At 51.1% G+C, this 17,856-nt stretch overlaps 1 protein-coding gene across 1 annotated transcript in view; it reads right to left on the reverse strand.

Annotated features, from left to right (window-relative positions):
- The window catches only part of SH3PXD2A (SH3 and PX domains 2A), a 235,716-nt gene extending 218,175 nt beyond the window's left edge, over positions 1 to 17,541 (reverse strand). The window contains 1 exon segment of the mRNA XM_042960172.1: positions 17,329 to 17,541. Within this exon segment, the coding sequence (XP_042816106.1) occupies positions 17,329 to 17,400 (72 nt within the window). The 5' untranslated portion in view covers positions 17,401 to 17,541.
- Positions 17,542 to 17,856: the final 315 nt, after the last annotated feature.

The raw sequence follows: 17,856 nt of genomic DNA on the forward strand, positions 1-17,856 counted from the left end.
AAAATTTTGAATACTGTCACAAGAGGTTTTAATGTTCATAATGTCCAAATCCCTGCCAAGTAGCCAGATTACAACAGATCCAACCAGCCAGATACAAACAGGAATTTGACAACAAACCCGAGTGTCCTGCTCACACGTGTCCTGTGGCACCTGGCACAAAGGCCCCCAACCTTGTTTCCTCAGACGCTTACACTGCCCCTCCCAGCCTCACCTTTATGGATAAAGATATTTGATTTCTATTTATCCCTAAGTCCCTTGTTTGTTTCTTTCTTTCCTGGGGCAAGTCCATATAAGGTCAGATTCCCACGTTTCCAAGGCCAAGATTCTGTCCCCGGTGTTTGCACTGAGCTCCCTCTCTGATGAAGCTGTTGTACTGGTAAGTATTCTTCAGCCCTGTCCACTCTGACTCACTCCAGAAACTGCCCTTTTTAAAAAAATTTTTTTAATGTTTATTTATTTTTGAGAAAGAGAAACAGAGTGCGAGTGGGGGAGGGGCAGAGAGAGAGGGAGACACACAGAAACCGAAGCAGGCTCCAGGCTCTGAGCTGGCAGCACAGAGCCTGACGCGGGGCTCAAACCCACAAACCGTAAGATCATGACCTGAGTTGAAGTCGAAGGCTTAACTGACTGAGCCACCCAGGCGCCCCAAAACTGCCCTCTTATTAGCTAAAAAGACCTGCATCAAACAAGGACCTTTTCTGACTCCTCTATAAAAGAGGCCCAGAAATCTCCAGAAACACAGCATGGCTTGGGGGACTGAGTCACAGACAGAGGTGTCCAGTCCTAGCTCCACCACGTGCTATAGCAGAAGTTTGCTATCCTAGTTTTGGTTCAAAGCAGACTCTAAGACAAGGCCATGAGTGCAGCCTGCCTGTTAGGGAGAGGTTTCCAGAAGCCCCAGGTGAGGAGGAACAGAAAGCGAGACCAGGAAAGGACAAAGGCCAATAAAGGTTGTGCTAATGAGTAGGTTACTGCTGTGGGCATCTGAGGCTTCATACTGCTGGGGATCTCCTGATGTTCTGGCTGGAACTCACCTCAGAATCCTCCCAGGGAAGGGCAGGCAGTGGAGACATCAACTCCTGCCCCCACAGCTTAGGGCAACCCCCTGGGATGATAACTCACCCCCACCCCTTCCCCTGCCCTTCCTCAAGTGTACCTGCTGGGGTCGAGCAAGCTTCCGTGGTACCGCAGGCTGGAGAAAGCCCTCATACAAAGAGGTGAGGTGGGGAACTGTCAGGGTCCTCGAAACTACAGGAGTCAGTGGCAGGTGAACTCAGGTGAGCCCGGGGGTACAGGGTGGGGTGCCCACAGAAGCCATGTGCCTTTCTGAGCCTTTCCTCATCTGTGGAACAGGCAGGAGACCCATACTGCTTCCTCGAGGGTCCCTCAGCAGCAGAGATTAAGGTTGTGAGCTCAGCAACCTGGTACCAGCAGAAAGTACTCTGCAAGGGCAGCCGTGCAGCCATCAATACCCAGAGCTGCTCATCACGGAGGAGATGCAGCAAAGAGTGCAATATAAGGTTCCCAGCCAGAAAACTCAGCCTGGACTGACCATCCTCCTGGTCCCCTTGCTAAGCCTTGAGACAGTACAAGCGGCCACCATGGGGAGTGACCACTGGATACCTTATGCTGTGTCGGGTTCTCATTAGTGACCCTACAGGGAGGGCATGGACACCGTTGGCTGAGGAAACTGAGCTGAGGGGTGGAGCTACTCATTCACAGACACTCAGATAGGAAACGTGGGAGTCGGCATTCAATCACCTGCTGATGTGAATCTTCACACTCCCTTTTCTCTAGAACACACCACAAGCTCCAGCCGAGATGCCTCTGTCACAAACACCATGAGCCTCTCACAGGTTCTAAATATATATCCAGCAGGTCCCAGAGGTTCTGGGCTGATGGGACACAGACTCCACCTGCTGTGCCCTCTCAGATGACAACAGTGACACTCGGGGTAGCACTAACTCTCTCCAGGGCATGGTTCTAAGTGCTTTCATCATCATGATCTCATGGAATCCTCCCAGCAATGAGGAAGGCACTGTTACTATCCCCATATCACAGAACAGGAAACTGAAGCAGAGGAGTTAAGTGACTTGCCCAAGGCAGAGCTTGGCAGAGCTAAAATAAATGGCAGAGCTAAAATTTGAACTTAGGCGATCTGGTTCTGAAGCTCTTGCTCTCAATGACTTTCTACTTTCCTCTACTTTCCTTTCCTCCTACCCATTCTCTTCACTGTCTATTAGAAGGTGACATCCCCAGATGTTGGCAATGAAACTGCAGCTGACCTCTCTCCTTAGACAATTGACAAAGGCAGCATGGAGAAGACAGGACCCCATGCCCAGGCAGGGCACCTCTCTTAAAGGATCAGGCTCCTGGGGAGACAGTGCAAATGCTCCATCCTGGGTGGGGGTCTCTTTACTGGGGGGTTGTGTCTCCACTATGATGCCTGGCACTGTAGCCCAGCACAACTGGGATCGAGTGCTTTTGTTTTTTTCTTTTGCAGAATGATGACTTTGTGGTCTAGATTCTCTAATGGGGGTTCCCAGCATAATCTTTCCAAAAGGAAGGACAAATTCAAGAGAAAGCCAAAGATAACAAGAGTTTCCCAGAGTATGGAGCCAGGGGGAAGCCAAAGCAAGCTGGCCCATGGGGAGGTTGCAGAGATCATATGGAAGAACATCTTGGGGCTTGCACATGAGCAGAGATAACTAGTCAACCCCAGAGAGGGATCTGCCCACAGCTGAAGGCAGTCCTTGGCCACAGACATGATCTTTCCATTTCTTACATTACATCAGCAGAACCACTGCCAAATAGAATAGAAATCCCAGCTCTCTGTTTTCATGCCTCCATCCTGCTTTATAACCAGTTCTACCACCACTCCCAGCCCCTCAAGTGTAAGTTCTGAATGCGGGCTAGAAAAAAAGCCAAGCAAATTAGCACAGCCACATAGAAGTCAGGTTAGGAGGAGAGTCATTCTGTCAGCTCTTGGATATGTACACGTGAATGATTCTTTTAGGAGATGTCCTGCTTTATCTGCCAATGGGAGCACACGCTATTCCATTCATCAAGCTCTTCCTCTGTGCCTGGCACCCTTTTGAAGGCTTTATATGTATTAACCTACTTAATCCTCACTACCAGCCCGAGAGATGCTTTTATTACCCACGCTGTACAGATGAGAAAACTGAGGCATGGAGAGCTTCAGCACCTCCCCCAAAGTCACAGAGCTCTTGATTGGCAAAGGTGGGATTCAAACGTGGCAGACTGGCTTCAGTGACTTCACTCTAGCTGCCTGTGTAGCACTGGTCATAATCCTCTACTGTGACAGACATACTATTACCTGATTTACAGAGAAGAAAATAGAGGCTCAGAGTTATCCAAGGTCACCAGCTGAGTGGCCGAGCCAGGAGCTGAACTGATGTCAGACTCAAGCTTGAGTCTATGGCCACCATGAGGACCTACCTCACTGCAGGGCAGGAGGGGACAGTGCCAGTGGGTGGCCAAGAGGCCAGTGCTGGGCAAGAGGCCACACCAGCTGGCTAGCAAGGCAGGCTCTGTAGGGCAAAGCCAATGGTCCCCCAATGTCCTGTGCCATTATACCCAGAAGGGGCAGGGCCAAGAGAGAGCCAGCCACTGTTGACAGACTGGTAGCTGACAGAGGTGATGTAGCCAACAGCTGCTGTTTATTTTGAGGCCCAGAAGGAGGGAGCAGACTGGTTAGGACCCACCTCCTTCCAACAATAAACTCAACGGGGCAGGGTGGGGAGGTGCCCCTCCTCCTAGCTAAAGTACCAGCCCAGCCACCTGCTGGGCTTTGCAGAGAGCAGAATGGTCTAGGTGTCAGAAACTTCTTGCCAGACACTCTAATCTGGCCTCCACCAACACACAGTGTTCCCCACCCCCCATGTGCTGGACTTGTAAATGGCCCAGGAAGATAACCACACCCCCTGCAAACCCACTCCCTGCAGTGTCAGGTTCCAGGGACAAATGGTTTTTCCTGTCTTGGGAACAAAGAGGGGCCACTCCTGCTGGCCACCCCCGACTTTGCTTCCCTGACTCTGACACTTGTTAACTCCATTCTTACACCTAATGACAAAGTCCTCCATATAAGGTCTTCTACAAATGGCCAACCAGGGCTGGCTGTGGCAAGGCTGGCTGGCAGGATTCCCTGAAAGGCCAGGAAGTAAGGTTTCCCAAAGGACTCTGGGGCCCTGCTCTGCTTCTCCCTAGCCTATGACCTTTGGTCTCCATTTTCTTATCAATAGTGTAAGAAATATAATAGTGTTCTTCTCCTCGGATTGCTATAAGGATTAAATGAGTAAAATGCCTAGAAGATAGGCTGGCACACAATCAGTGCCACCATTATCGTCATCATTATCATCGTCACCACTGTCATTGTCATCATCATCATCATCAACCGCATTTAGCCTGTGAACTGTGAACACTGGAAGACAGTTTTCCTGGACATGACACATAGAGTTTAGCTTCCCAGGCTAGCCCACATGTAGGTGAACCGGAGACATCTTCCATCGACTTCATGGATGCGAAAGGTTTTGGTGGACTAGCCTGAGAATTTTGACACCATTTACAAAATTACATCAATAGGAATATATACTTTGAACTTCAAAAAAGCCATTTCTATAATTGTAAGTTAAAAGCTATGGTTCTTTAAAAAAAAAAAAAAAGGAGTGGGGTAGGAGGAAGGGACTTTAACAGAATGAAGTGTTTGTCCATGTATTTATCCCACTGATCAAAGACCTGCTGTGACCCAGACCTTCTGCTAGCATGGGGAGGAGGTGTTAAAGAGGAAAGGACTGTGCTGCTTGCTGCCTTAGCAGGAGCCCCCACCCCCTGGCTTCCAGCTGAAGGAACTGCTTTCAGCTCGGTGCCTTGTGCACAGTAGGTACAAAACTAATGTTCAGTCAGTGAAACGCCCTAACAAGTGCGCTGCCTTTGGGGTGTTGGAACTCCTATCCATGACACTGCTGTGCTTCCCCAGAGAGTCTTTCTTAGAAGGTCAGGGTCCAACTCAAACACAGTCCCCAGAGCAACCTCTCTGCAGTTTGGGGGCCAGTTTCAGTCTTCAACAAGTCCTGAGCAAGCACCATGCTCATTTCCAAGAGGGATGCAAGGCCCTCCTTGGCCCCTTTACCTGTCTGACCTCACTGCCCACTGCTCTCCCCCTCACCTCTTCCATGTGGCCTGCCCAGCCTTTTCTCTGGAAAGGCCAAGTAGAGTCCCACCTCAGGGCCTTAGCACTGGCTATTGCCTCACCCTCAACAACTCTCCCCCAAGTATCTGTACACCTTTCTGCCTCACCTCCCACAGACCTTACTCAAAAGTCACTGTGCAGTGGGCATGTCCCCAGCCACCCTCTATGAAATAACAAAACTACCACCACCATCTCTGGTCCCCCTCCCCCGACCCCAGGTTTCTGTACCACATTTATTCCCCATCTAACACACTGTGTATTTTACCTAAAATAGGTTTGTTCATTGTCTTCCTTCCCCTGTCAGAATGTCAACTCAAAAAGGGCAGCGATTTTTATCTGCCCTCCTGTGTTCCCAGCGGTAGGGACACAATCAACGCTGAAATGTTGACGAATGGCTAATTGAATGACCGAGTCGGTAGCACATCGAGGTCCATCCCCGGAGGAGCTTTTCCATCAATCAGGCACACCAGACATGGGCCTGCCAAAAGCTGACCAACCAAGGCCATTCTTGGTAAGTGCCATACAAGTGGTAAAAACGATAAACATCATAAAAATTTATAGGCAGGAAATGTTATAACAGGTGGCATCAGGGAAGCTTCTGGGAGGTGGCAGAAACGGAGTAAAACCATGAAGGAAGACCATGATAATAATGGTAACAATAACTGCCATTTACTGAACAGCTACCTTATGTCAGGCACAGTAGAGAGTAACAATCATATGGGCTAGGTAGCATTGTCATTCCCATTTTACAGATTAGAAAAATGAGGTCTACAGACATGAAGAAACTTGACGAAGTGAGAAAAGCTAGTAAGAGGCTTCCGAGCTGGAGCTCATGTGGCCAAGGCCATCGGTGCCCTTGCCCCCACCCTCTTGTTCTCAAATTCCAACTACTGGCCTCTGAGGCCTTCTCAGGGCTGCCAGAGCCCCATCTAGCCTGAGTAAGCAGCAGGTGGCAAGTGTCCAGAATTAAATGTCCCCCTACTCCACAGTGCTGTGGCCACAAAGTCACCATCCGCAAAGACAGGATGCAGAGCCCCCATCATCTCGAGCATCTGAAAGGCCAGGCCTTCAAAAGTGGCTCTGGACAAGAGCTCAAGGGGAATAAAAATTTAAATCCCAAAATAGAAGCCAGACCCTGCCAGGGGTTCAAACTCAGTAGTGAGAGGTTTGTTATCTTATCCCAACCATATCATGTGTTGATGGAGGGGCTCAGTGGGAGGTCAGAGTGGGCAGAGGACCCAAGGGTTTCATCCTGACCCTTTAAGTTTCATCCCATGTGATACACTCCCTAGACCCCCAGCCTCAAAATCCTCAGGAGACAAAGCCATGTACAAAGCCACAGGTCCTCAGCCTCCCAAGGGAACCCACACTGTGCACACTCCCTCTGGGTCTGCTCCCCTTCTTAAGCCTCAGGGCCAGGCTGCAGCGTTCCGTACCCCAGCAGAGCTCAAATCATGGCCATGACCTTTATGGATGCACATGGCAGAGGGCGAAATACAGACACAGAGAAGGCAGGGAAAGACCAAATGCACCTAGTTTTGGCATGTATGGATGCTTCCAGCTGCGGGCTGGAATAAAATGAGAACTCCTAATTAGACACCCAACCACTGGGGGCAATCCATCCAATCTCCAGGGAGCACACTGGAACCATCATAGGCTTTGTTGCTGGAGAGACCTGGGTTCAAACCCCACGTGTGCCATTTGCTGCCATGCGATAGAGGGCAAGGTGGGGCATCTCTCCGAGCCTTGGTTTCCTCGTCTACAAAACAGGGTCAGTGCTCAGGGTTTGTGGGGATTAAAGGACACAGTGGATGGAGGGGAAGCCCCAGCCCAGTGCCTGTACCTAGAAGGGGCTCCACTCACACTCTTACTCAACTCCCCTACTTCCCCTGCCTGGGAGCTGCTACATCCAGAAATCATGGAGAAATGAGGCTGCCCTTCTCCAGCTGCCCATGAGCGATGACTAAAGTAAATAATTAATCCTGGCTTGAACCAAAGTTCGGACATTGTCCTATTATAGACCTGAACTCTGAGAGAAGGACCAGTTTGCCAACCCACCAGGGCTCAGAGCAGCAGAAACCTCTGGGTAGTCGCCTCCGGAAGCCCTGCCCCCACTGACAAGTGACTGTGTGTCCCTTCCAGGTGCCAGGCACCTAGCTGAGAGCTCGATGAATCAATTCCAGCCCAGGGGCCGAATTCAGGGGAGAGTTTCACTCTGTCAGAGCCCTGCTGCCAGCACCATGCCAGGCCAGCTAGGCTGCCTCCGATGTTGTTACAAAGAGAAATTCTCCCACACAGGCGAGTCCCTTAAAATAGCCCTTTGGGTCTGGGCCATCAGGAAACAGAACAAAGCTGGGTCAGAACGGGGCCTACCGTGAAAGACTTTGCAAAGCAGCCACTTCAAGCAGGGACAATCCCTTCACACTCAGAACCCTTAGGTGGGCAAAAGCGGCAAGGCAGGCTTTCTCAACAAAGAACCCTTCCACAGGAGGACAGCATGCTCGGTGGGCAGAAGGCCCCGCTACCCCTGGGGCCAGCCCTGGAGAGGGACCAAGTGTGTAAAGCACGGTGACAGTGTGAAACAGGCACAGGCTGGGGGCAAGGGGTCAAACACGCCTGGCTTTGTGCAAGGCTAATAATGATGCAACCTATGCTTTCTGCACGGTAGTTTCCACAGGAGTAATATGGGGTTAAAAATGCATGCCTTCGGGGCTGGGTGGGGACCAGAGATTATAAACAAAAGGCCTGGCAGTGCCTGGCATAAACCAGGAATTCAATGCATGGTAGCTGGATGATGATGATGTCTACGTAATACAGGCCAAGGTCTCCTTTATTACCAAGAGAAAATATTCCCAGAATAAAGGGAAACAGCAAGGGCTCTCTGCCCGGGACCACTAGCGACAGGCCAAAGTACAGACTGGCCCACACCCACTCAATCCCTTACCCCACCCGGTAGACCCTGCTAGCTCGTGATTCCCTACTCCTCACTCCCCAAAGTTAGCAGTGATCCATTTCCACCAGGCTCCAGGGATCCCAGAGACAGACTGGGGGCCCCTGCATAATTTATGCTGCACTGACACACACAGAGGAAGGGACTCTGTCCCCATCCTACATGTCCCTCCACCCTGGCTTGGGGAGGGTGGCTTCCTCACCCGGCCAAAGGGAAATGACAGCAAACGGTCAGAGAAAGAGCCAAGTGGAGGGGCAGGACGGCCAGCTGTTTCCCCTTTGCTAACTCAGCGCCTGACGTCACTTCCTCCCCTCAGGTAATAGCAGAGAGATGTGACTGGAAATAGCTCTGTCTCTTCCCATTCACAAAAATGACAGGCATGGAAAGAAGCAAAGTGTAGTTCCCAGAGGCACTTTTCTAGAAGATGTCTTCAATGAGGGCCTAAGGTGATCCTCAGTCCACCCTGGCTACGAGGCTTCTCAGGGGACAGAGCAGGGCCAGGAAACCTTGTATGAAAAATTCCCTGGAGGTCAGGAACAGCTCCCCTTTGTAAAACATCCCTAGCCCCACACACATGAGAAGCTCGATTGAGGGACTCAGGAACCCTTCACAGAGTCTCTGGGCTCAGCACTTCCCCAAGCAGCTTTCACACCCACCCTCCCCTCTGCAAGGCAGGCCAGCAAGGAAGCAATCACCCCATTTACTAGAAGGGCAATTGGAGATCTAGAAGGGGACGGTGACCTGTGGAAGGTCTCACATGTGGAGAAGCCAAGCAGCCAGGCCTCAGGTGGAATCTCCTCAGGGCCTGGTCTCCCCAGGTGGAACGTGTGACTGAGGGGCTGTGAGGCTGTGGGGACAGGGCAGATCTGGAGCCAGCAGGCTCCTCTCCATATGTAGCCTATTAGCCGCATGGTGTTTGGCAATTTATTTAAGCTCTCTGGGCCTCAGTGTCCTCACCTGCACGATGTGGAGGCCAGAGGTAACTACACGCTTTGGGGGGCTGTTTGGAGAGTTTCTGTGTAAAACTCGTAGCACGTAGAAAGCACTCAGAAATGTTAGCTGTTATTGTTATTATTCCATTTTCCCTAAGAATCAGGCTTACTGGAATATCTGACAGTGTGGCAGGGGTTTAAATAAATGAAGAGGTAATCTGAAGCATTGTATTTAAAACTAAAACCAGTTCAGAGACATGTTGAAGCAGAAGGCAACATTAGTGTGAATGTTTGGGGTGACAACCTAGGCTCCCAGCAAGCTGTTTAAAGCTAGCCCCCAGGCCCTATAGAGATAGGGGTTTCCTGGGGTGCTGGCTGGCTCAGTTGATACAGCAAGAGACTCCTGATCTCGGGATTTTGAGTTCGAGCCCCACATTAGGGGTAGAGTTTACTTAAAAAAGAATAAGTAAAAATATGGGGCACCTGGGTGGCTCAGTCGATTAAGCGTCCCACTTCGGCTCAGGTCATGATCTCACTGCTCGTGGGTTCGAGCCCTATGTTGGGCTCTGTGCTGACAGCTCAGAGCCTGGAGCCAGCTTTCAATTCTGTGTCTCCCGCTCTCTCTCTCTGCCCCCCTCCCCCACATGCACACCTCCACGTGGGTGCACGCACTCTCTCTCTCAAACATAAAAAAATCTTTACAAAAAAAAATAAGTAAAAAAGAAAAAAAGCTAAATATTATTTTTTGATTTTTTTAATGTTTATTTATTTTTGAGAGAGAGAGAGAGAGACAGAGAGAGAATGAGAATGCGAGCAGGGGAGGGGCAGAGAGAGAGGGGAATACAGAATCCCAAGCAGGCTCCACGCTCTGAGCTGTCAGCACAGAGGCCAACACAGGGCTTGAATTCATGAGCTGTGAGATCATGACCTGAGCCAAAGTCGGCCGCCCAACCGACTGAGCCACCCAACAGCCCCAATATTATTTTAAAAACCAAAAGGATAGGAGTTTCCTTTCTCTTGCTACTGGGGTACTGGGGAGTGTGGATGGAAATCACCCCACCGAGCACACTGCTGTGGCACCAGGCCCAGCCCGCCGGGGCCCTCCACCGATGAGGCCCGAAGCAGCCCCTGCCTCACTCCCAGCTGCATCCTCTCTCCTCCACCTCCTACCCCACCCAAGACCTCTGGGGTGCAATCAACTTTTATGAGGCAGCCTGACCCCTCCGAGTAAGAGCTATAAACAGAGAGGGCTGGGCTCTGGCCCGTCAACTAAAGAACCAATGCAGAACCAGAAAAAGGGCTCCGGTTCTCACCTCCGTCCCAGCCGTGGCTGCCAGAACAACCCAGCTCTGGGGCCCACCCGAAGGACCCCACAGTGACAGTCGGCTCCAGTCCTAAGAAGCAGAGGAATGATTCTCCCAAGGAATACTGTGAGGAGGTGTCTACACAACAAACTGAGTTCCCTCAACTGGCATTTGAGGCTCTCAGAAGCTACCCCCGACCTTTCTCCTTATCCTCCTCCCCCACATGGGTTTTGCCCTTGTTTTCCTGGCAGATTCCACCTCCAGGACCTTTGCCTTTCCCTTCCTTGGAATGCCCTTCCCCGCTTTTCCCACCTAAACCCTACTCCTTCCCATCCAAATCCTAATTACTCCTCAAAGCCCAGGATGAGCCTGCCTGTCCCAGCCCGGCTTCCCTGAAAACTCCAGTTCACAGAGAGCACTCCCCCTCCTGAAAAGCTTTAGGATTTCCTCGTTATTAAAGCTATGACCTATGTTGTGCTTAACACGTGCCGGGGACTGTTCGAAGCTCTTCACATTTATGAACCCATTGAATCTTCACCACCACCCAACGAGCTAGGTCCTATTTCCCCCACATTTTATGTTTTTTTACAGATGAGGAAACAGGTTCAGAGAAAGAAGTAGCTTGCACTGGGTCCCATGGTAGCCAGTGGTGGAGACAGGCTTCCAGCCTGGGGCCTGCAGAGCCCAGGTGCTCTCCCACAACGCAGCCTTCCAGATGCACATGACCTGAACCCCTTGGTTATTTTCATAGCCCTCCCTCACTGACCCAGCTCTGAAGGGGAAGACAGCGACAACCTCACAGACTTCAGTGTCAGAGACCAGGGTAGAATCCCAGCCTTGCCACTCAATTACTCTGAGAGTCACAAAAACACCGCGAGCCTCAAATTATACATCTGCAAAGTCGGGATAAGAAACACCTCCCTACCTCATATGGTTGTCACATAGTTCAAACAAAAGGCCCTCTAAAAAGTACCTTCTACACTGCCTGGCACATAGTCAGTACTCGCCTTCTGAGTCTTCCCCTTCTCACTGTGCATCTTGACACCCTCACTGGACTCAGCTCAGCACTTGTTGCCAAAGTGGTGCCTTGTCTAGAGGTTACTCGCGGGCACGAAAGGGGCCTTCCTGTGGTTTGCCCTCAGGCCCTCCTGTGCACACGTCCAGACCCCTGACCTCTCCGTTCACCTGCTTTCCTGTGGCTGACTCCACTCCAGGCGGCGGCAGCCTGGCCCAGGCGAGAAGTCACATGCAGCTCTGGGAATCACCTCTTGAAATGCTGATAGCCCTACTGGACGCTTCCATTATTTTTGGCAATTGTCATGGCAGAGAACAGCCCTGGCCCTGGCTCAGAACCTGTTTCCAAAGCCAGAGCTCCACCTCATTTCCCACACACACCCCTTGTCCTTCCTGTTCCCTGGATCCCTGTCCTAATCCATTATGATTTTTCCTGGATTCTCAGAACTCAAGAGGAGTAAGTGTAACTACCATATGCATAACTCTATTATTTGTTTGATTTTGTTTAATTAAGAGGCAAAAGGGAACAGGGTTGCCTGTTAGACTTTTTCTGGCCAAGAACTAGTCTGGTCAGTGACTCAGGCTGAGGAAATTAGAAGGCAATTTCCAGGGGACTGCCATGCAATCCCAAAGTCCTAGGTCCTAACACTTCTCTAATTCATGGCCTCCACTGGCCATTAACTCATGCTGGCCCTGGAATATCTCTTTGGAAAATGCAGCAGCTGGCACTTACGTTTCTGGAGCTGGAATAAGTCTCCTCTAACATCAAATAGGTTTATTTTTCCCTTCCCTTCACTTCCCCTCTGCCTGCCACCACACACGGTGATTCCAATCCTGATCTGTCCTCACCCCCTCCAAACCCGCACTCAGGTCCCAAAAGGGCCATGATAAATGGCTGGTTGTGCTCCATGTTCCAAAGGCCAGTAGGATGTGGTTGGTTGTTCCATGAGCAGGAAGCTTTGTCAGACCCGTGAATCACCCCTGGATCACTCACTCGCCTCCTTGGAAAAGGAGAAAAAACTGTTCTTGTGTGTATGTGTATGTGTTTGTGTAAGAGGGAAAGACAGAGACAAAAAGAGAAAAAGAAAGCAGGCAAGAGTAACCCATGTGTAGTACTGACCTTGGGGCTAGGGTCCTGTTTGACCTTGCCCTTACTGGATGACCTCTCTACTCCTCTTCCTTAACCCATGTCCCTTCCCTTCCCCTTCCCAACTTATAGCAGCCATTACTAGATCTGCTCCAGGAAGCCCTCCAGGTCTGAACAGCTGCTCCTTGTTTATCTGTTTCTGTTGTGTGTTGGGTGTTTTCCATGGGGCATGTAGCCCAATTTCCCATCACACTATGAGCAGCTGGTCTTTCCATTTTTGCCTCAGCCTTTCCTTTTCTCTCAGCTTCACCTACCAGGTCTTACATGTACTCTAGTGTTTTGGTGATCATCAAACGGAAGGAACACCAGATGGAAACTAGAATATGTTGAATGAGCATGGTAGGGACCAGGTACTAAGTAGAATGCTTTACCCAGAATTATCTCAAATCAATTCTCCAAAAGTCCTGTGAGGTTACAAGTGAGGAAACTGAAGCCCAGAGTGGCACAGCTAGGAAGGGCCAGAGGTGGGATTCAAACCCCGATCTACCCAACAACACTCATTTGGTAATGGAACTGGCCTTCAGAAGACCCTTTCTACAGCTGCACATCCTTCCTCCTATAACACTGGATCCACACTCTAAGGGCTTAGAGAAAAAATGAAGGGCAGAGAAATGAATGGGTCTAGAGCCAATTCCTAAAAATGTACTCCCAGGACCAAGACCAAATTCTGTGATGATCTAAACATACAAGAGGATGTACTATTTCCACAGTGTTGATCCTTAATTCATCACCTCCTGCATCAGTGGGGACCAGATATCATCCTGGATCCACTCCATTCTCCCTGCCTCACCATGCTCGCCCTCCGTTGCTTTCACAAACTCACCTCCACTGCTTTCACGAACTCTGTGGCATGAGGCGAATGTCCCACGGGACATACAGTGAAGCAGTCCTCAAGACCACCATGCACTGCTCTCTCAGTGACATGCAAGCCCGAGCCTGGTCTCCCCACCCTGACTTTAGTTGATGAAAGGGCCCCATTTTAGGTTCATATCCTCCTTAGCAGGTAAGCTAACCTGTTTACCCAGATCTGCCTTATACTAACTGGGAGACTCTGGGCAATCTCTAACCTTTGCAAGTTAACCCACCTCTCGAAAGAAATCAAAGAACATACCCAGGTTAGGGTGCATTAGGGTACATCTGATGAACTGTAGGAATCACACGAAATCATGAATGTTAAGTGTTTGGCACCGCTGATGGTAACTGCTAACAATGGCTATTATTCGCATTCCCTAAAGAGTCCTGTAGAGGATCAAAACATTCATGACTGATATTTGTCTGAAATAAACAATCAGGAAAGGAAACCACTGTAAAAGCACAATGCCTCCCAAATCCAAACAAATACTTTGTTCTAGATAAACGAGCTTCTCTCCAGTGCCATATGACTTGACACACACCTACACGTGCATGTGAGTGCAAAGAATTATGGTAAACCTGAACTAGAATTCTTATGGAAAATGTTTATATGAAGGTATCTGCAGGTTGCATCCAGCATCATCAGGACCATTTGAAAGACAAGCGGTCTGAGGCCAAAGTCACTTGACCTAAGATCTCCCCAGGGGCAACTCATAAAAGTCAAGCGAGGAGCCCAACTCCACGGCAGGGAGCCTGGTCTAAGTGGCAGGTGCCCACTTCCCCTGAACCCCACCCAAGCAGGGGCTTGGCAGAGAGGAAGGAAGCAAGGGCTGACAGCACCATCCAAACAATAGAAGCCACTTGCCTGTCTTTTCATAAACAGACTAAAAGCACAAGACCCTCGGTGTTTAGGCAGCTCCCCCTTGTCCTGGAGACAAGCACACCCTTTGCTGGATGTCCTGAGAAAAACTTTCCACTGTGTTCCCAGTGTTCTGCAGCCAGCAGAGCCCCTCCTGCTTGGGCCCCAGGCTTCTCATCAGCCAGCTCCAGCTAACGTGCACATCCCATAAAAACTCTCTGCTCTGCAATGTGCCAAGCCACAGAATAAGAATTCACCATCAGTGGAGGAGAGGCGGGAAGGGGGTATGCTTCTCCAGTGCAGAGGGCTTCCAGAACATCTGCGACTTGGGCTGAGCGCATCCTGCCAGCTACCCACACCAGAGTACCTTACCCAGGACACTTGACCTTCTGGTGTGTGGTATCCACCGTAGAAGCACCATGAGGGGAGGAGATCCTAAGCTTCAGAGGCACAAGCTCCCCCAACCTGCTCCTCCTGCCGCTATGAGCCCAGCTGACACTTTCTATTATTGGGTCCCCTCTCCTTATATTATGCCCCATTAATGCCCCAAATACGTAGGAACCTCTTACTATCACCAGATACTTGATTTCCTAGTCAACTCCAACCAGACTTAAGGGTACTTAGATGAACAAAACCCACGCCATGTTCAAAATGCCAGTTAAACCCAGGTGTTGTGAATGGTTGTGTTGCAAGTGACTTTATCCCGTCTCCATTTCCCTCCATTTCCTCTTCTGTAAAATGCGGGGGGTGGGGGGGTGGTGAGCCTGATGAGTCCTGCCAGCTCCACAATTCGACAACATATAACACTTTCTCCTTTAATTGTTTTCTACAACCTTATTTTAGAGCCCTGTATGGCCCCAGCTGTTCAGTGACATCACTCCCTGTCCCAAACATAATGTCGATTCTTACATGGGAAGCAGAGATGTCCTGGGAAACGCTGTCTACAAAAAGAGAGGAAATGATCATTTCAAGGGAATCAGACAGGACTTCTTTTGTGTTTTTCACATACAACAAGTTATTATCAATCTGAAAACCCGAACTCTTTCCCTCTTTTTTGCCAGACCATTAATAGCTACTTTTCAAAAGTGCTTTCTTAGTCAGAATCTCACCAATAGTAAGCTATCATTTAGTGAGGGCTTGTTACCTGCCAGGAACTGTGCTAAGTGCTTTTCATGGATGATCTCATTTAATTCTCCAGACCACTCTATGAAATAGTACTATTATTATCCTCACTTTAAAAATGAGGAACGCTGAGTCCCACAGAAGTTAAATAACTTGCCCAAAGTCACATAGCTAGTTAGTGGCCAAGCCAGGCTTTGAACAGGACCCTCCCCCAGCCCCAGCACTAACCACCTTTCAGTGCCGTCTGCAGTGGGTACCCAGTTGTTTTAGCAACCTTTCTGGCTTGTTGCCAGTACATTCAACATCTGTAATCTTGGACATCACTGGTCAGAGCTAAGATCAGATGTTTCACGTAAAATCGAGAGCACCACGAAAAAGCACCACGTGGGTCTCAGAGCAGAGAGTGCCATCTGTTGAATGCAGGGCCTGCCTTAACTGACGACTAGAAAAGAGAACCCCTAAAACTTAGCCTGCCACGTCTGAAAAAAATGGTTAGGAAGGCCAACTTGATACTAAGTGCTGGGATGTGCAAATGGACATCTGTACCTGGAGCAGGGTGACCACATAGTAACCCAAGTCCTCTAAAAGGAGCTTTCTTGAAATGAAGATGCTTGCTGAGTCAAGCAAGGAACAACTCCCCCCCCCCCCCCCCCATGGGCACCCACCTCTCTGTCTGGTCAGGAACCAGACTCCTTAGTTTACCTCCTCTCCAATCTGAGCCCAGGCCCATTTATTCGATTCTTAAAAAAAAAAAAAAAAGCCCCAAAGTTCAGAGCTATTGGTGATACAGACAGAAAGAGCAGCCTGAGGCTGACGTTGACGTTGGCACAAACCTTAGTCCTCTTCCAAGAGAGAAATAAAAGCCATTTCTCAGAGAGCAATGTGCAGTCTAGGGCAGCAACCTACAGCCTGTTTTAATTGTTAAAATTAATGCTTTGAGCATTCTAAATCCTCCTTTAAGTGCCTAATTTGCAAATAAGATGCAGCCCTTCTGCTTTGCGTGCCTGGCTGTCTCTTCTTTCTCAAGTACAGAAGCAAAGCGGTTCAGACAGGCGTCCTCAGCCATCAAGGACACCATGTTTACTTCCTAAGGTGCGAAGGATGGCAAGACAGGACCGGCTGAGATGAAAGGGGGACGTGTCACACAGACCCGGGGCTCAGCTCGGCTCAATCAACCTTAGCCCCTTCTCATTAATTGTGGGGAAGGAAGGGGGAGGGGCAGCCGGCCGTTCCTTGGAGACCACAGCAAACATTTGCCTCCTCGTGTCTGGAGACGGAGCATCACTTAAGAGGAAATGAACCCGGTTAAGGGTCACGTCCAGAGAAGGGATAAAAGGAAAAGCCACAATTCTCCTCACACCGACGGACACAATGACTTTAAGAAGGAAATCAAAGCTCAGGGCTGAGGGTGGAGGTGGGGCAGGGGGCGCGGCGGCTTCCCTCTGCCCCCAGACCCAGGCCTAGGGAGGCAAGGACCAGAGCAAACGTGGGAGGACAGCACGAGGCTTCCTTCCCCAGGACAAGCCTCAGAAAGACTCACGGGGCGGCGCGAGAGTGAGCGACCCAAAAGCCCCCAGGGAGGGCCAGGAGATGCTCTTTCCCAACGGAGCTACTCAGCTAGGGCTTGACAAAAGCTCCCCCCACAATCCATCAAAGCTCAGGCGGACAGATGACTTCACCGTTGTAACAGACAAGGGCAGCCACTTGCCAATTCCAATGCCAAAAAAAGAAAACGGGGGGCGGGGGGAGTGGAGAAAGGACAGAGAAGGCTTCCCTGGAGATCACAGCCCTGCGAAGAAACTCCACAGCCGAGGGCTGCCCTGTGGGCACTTAGCTCCGGGACTGAGCGGGTGAGGGCGAGGGGGGCCCCCGGGGGTCCTCGGGAGGGGGGGGTGTCTCCGGCCAACCCCCCGCAGGGGTCGGTAGGGGCAGTACTCACGTAGTGCTTGGAGGGGTTCCTCCGCTTCTCCACATCCACCACCGTGGCGTCCTGCACGCAGTAGGCCAGCATCTTCCCCCCCACAAAGAGAGTGGCGCCCTCCAGCGGCGTCACCTTCTCATCCCGGTCCGGCTCCCGCTTCTTGCCCCGCTTCTCGGGTCCCGGGGCCACCCAACACTCCGGCCCCCGCGTCGCCGCCGGGGCTCCTGGCGCCCACAGGTACGGCCCCGGGACAGGGACGGTCCGGGAGGGCACGCGGGCTCCTTGCGCCCCGGGCGGCTCCCCGTGGGCCTGCCGCGCGCCCCTTCCCTCCCGCGCCGCCGCCGCCGCCGCCGCCGCCGCCGCCGCTCTCCGCCTCGCCCGCCCGCTCTCTCCGCCGTCCGCCGCCCGGTGGGTCCGGCGGGAACTGGCGGAGCGGAGGAGGGGCGGGGGTGTGTCCCGCCGGCGAGGGGACGGGGCGGGGGCCCCGGAGCCTGCTGTCAGCGCGCTGGGGAGGGGCTGGCGGCGCCCCTTCGCCGCGCTCGGGCT

The sequence above is a fragment of the Panthera tigris genome, chromosome D2 (assembly GCF_018350195.1).
Source record: "Panthera tigris isolate Pti1 chromosome D2, P.tigris_Pti1_mat1.1, whole genome shotgun sequence".
Classification (NCBI taxonomy): Eukaryota; Metazoa; Chordata; class Mammalia; order Carnivora; family Felidae; genus Panthera; species Panthera tigris.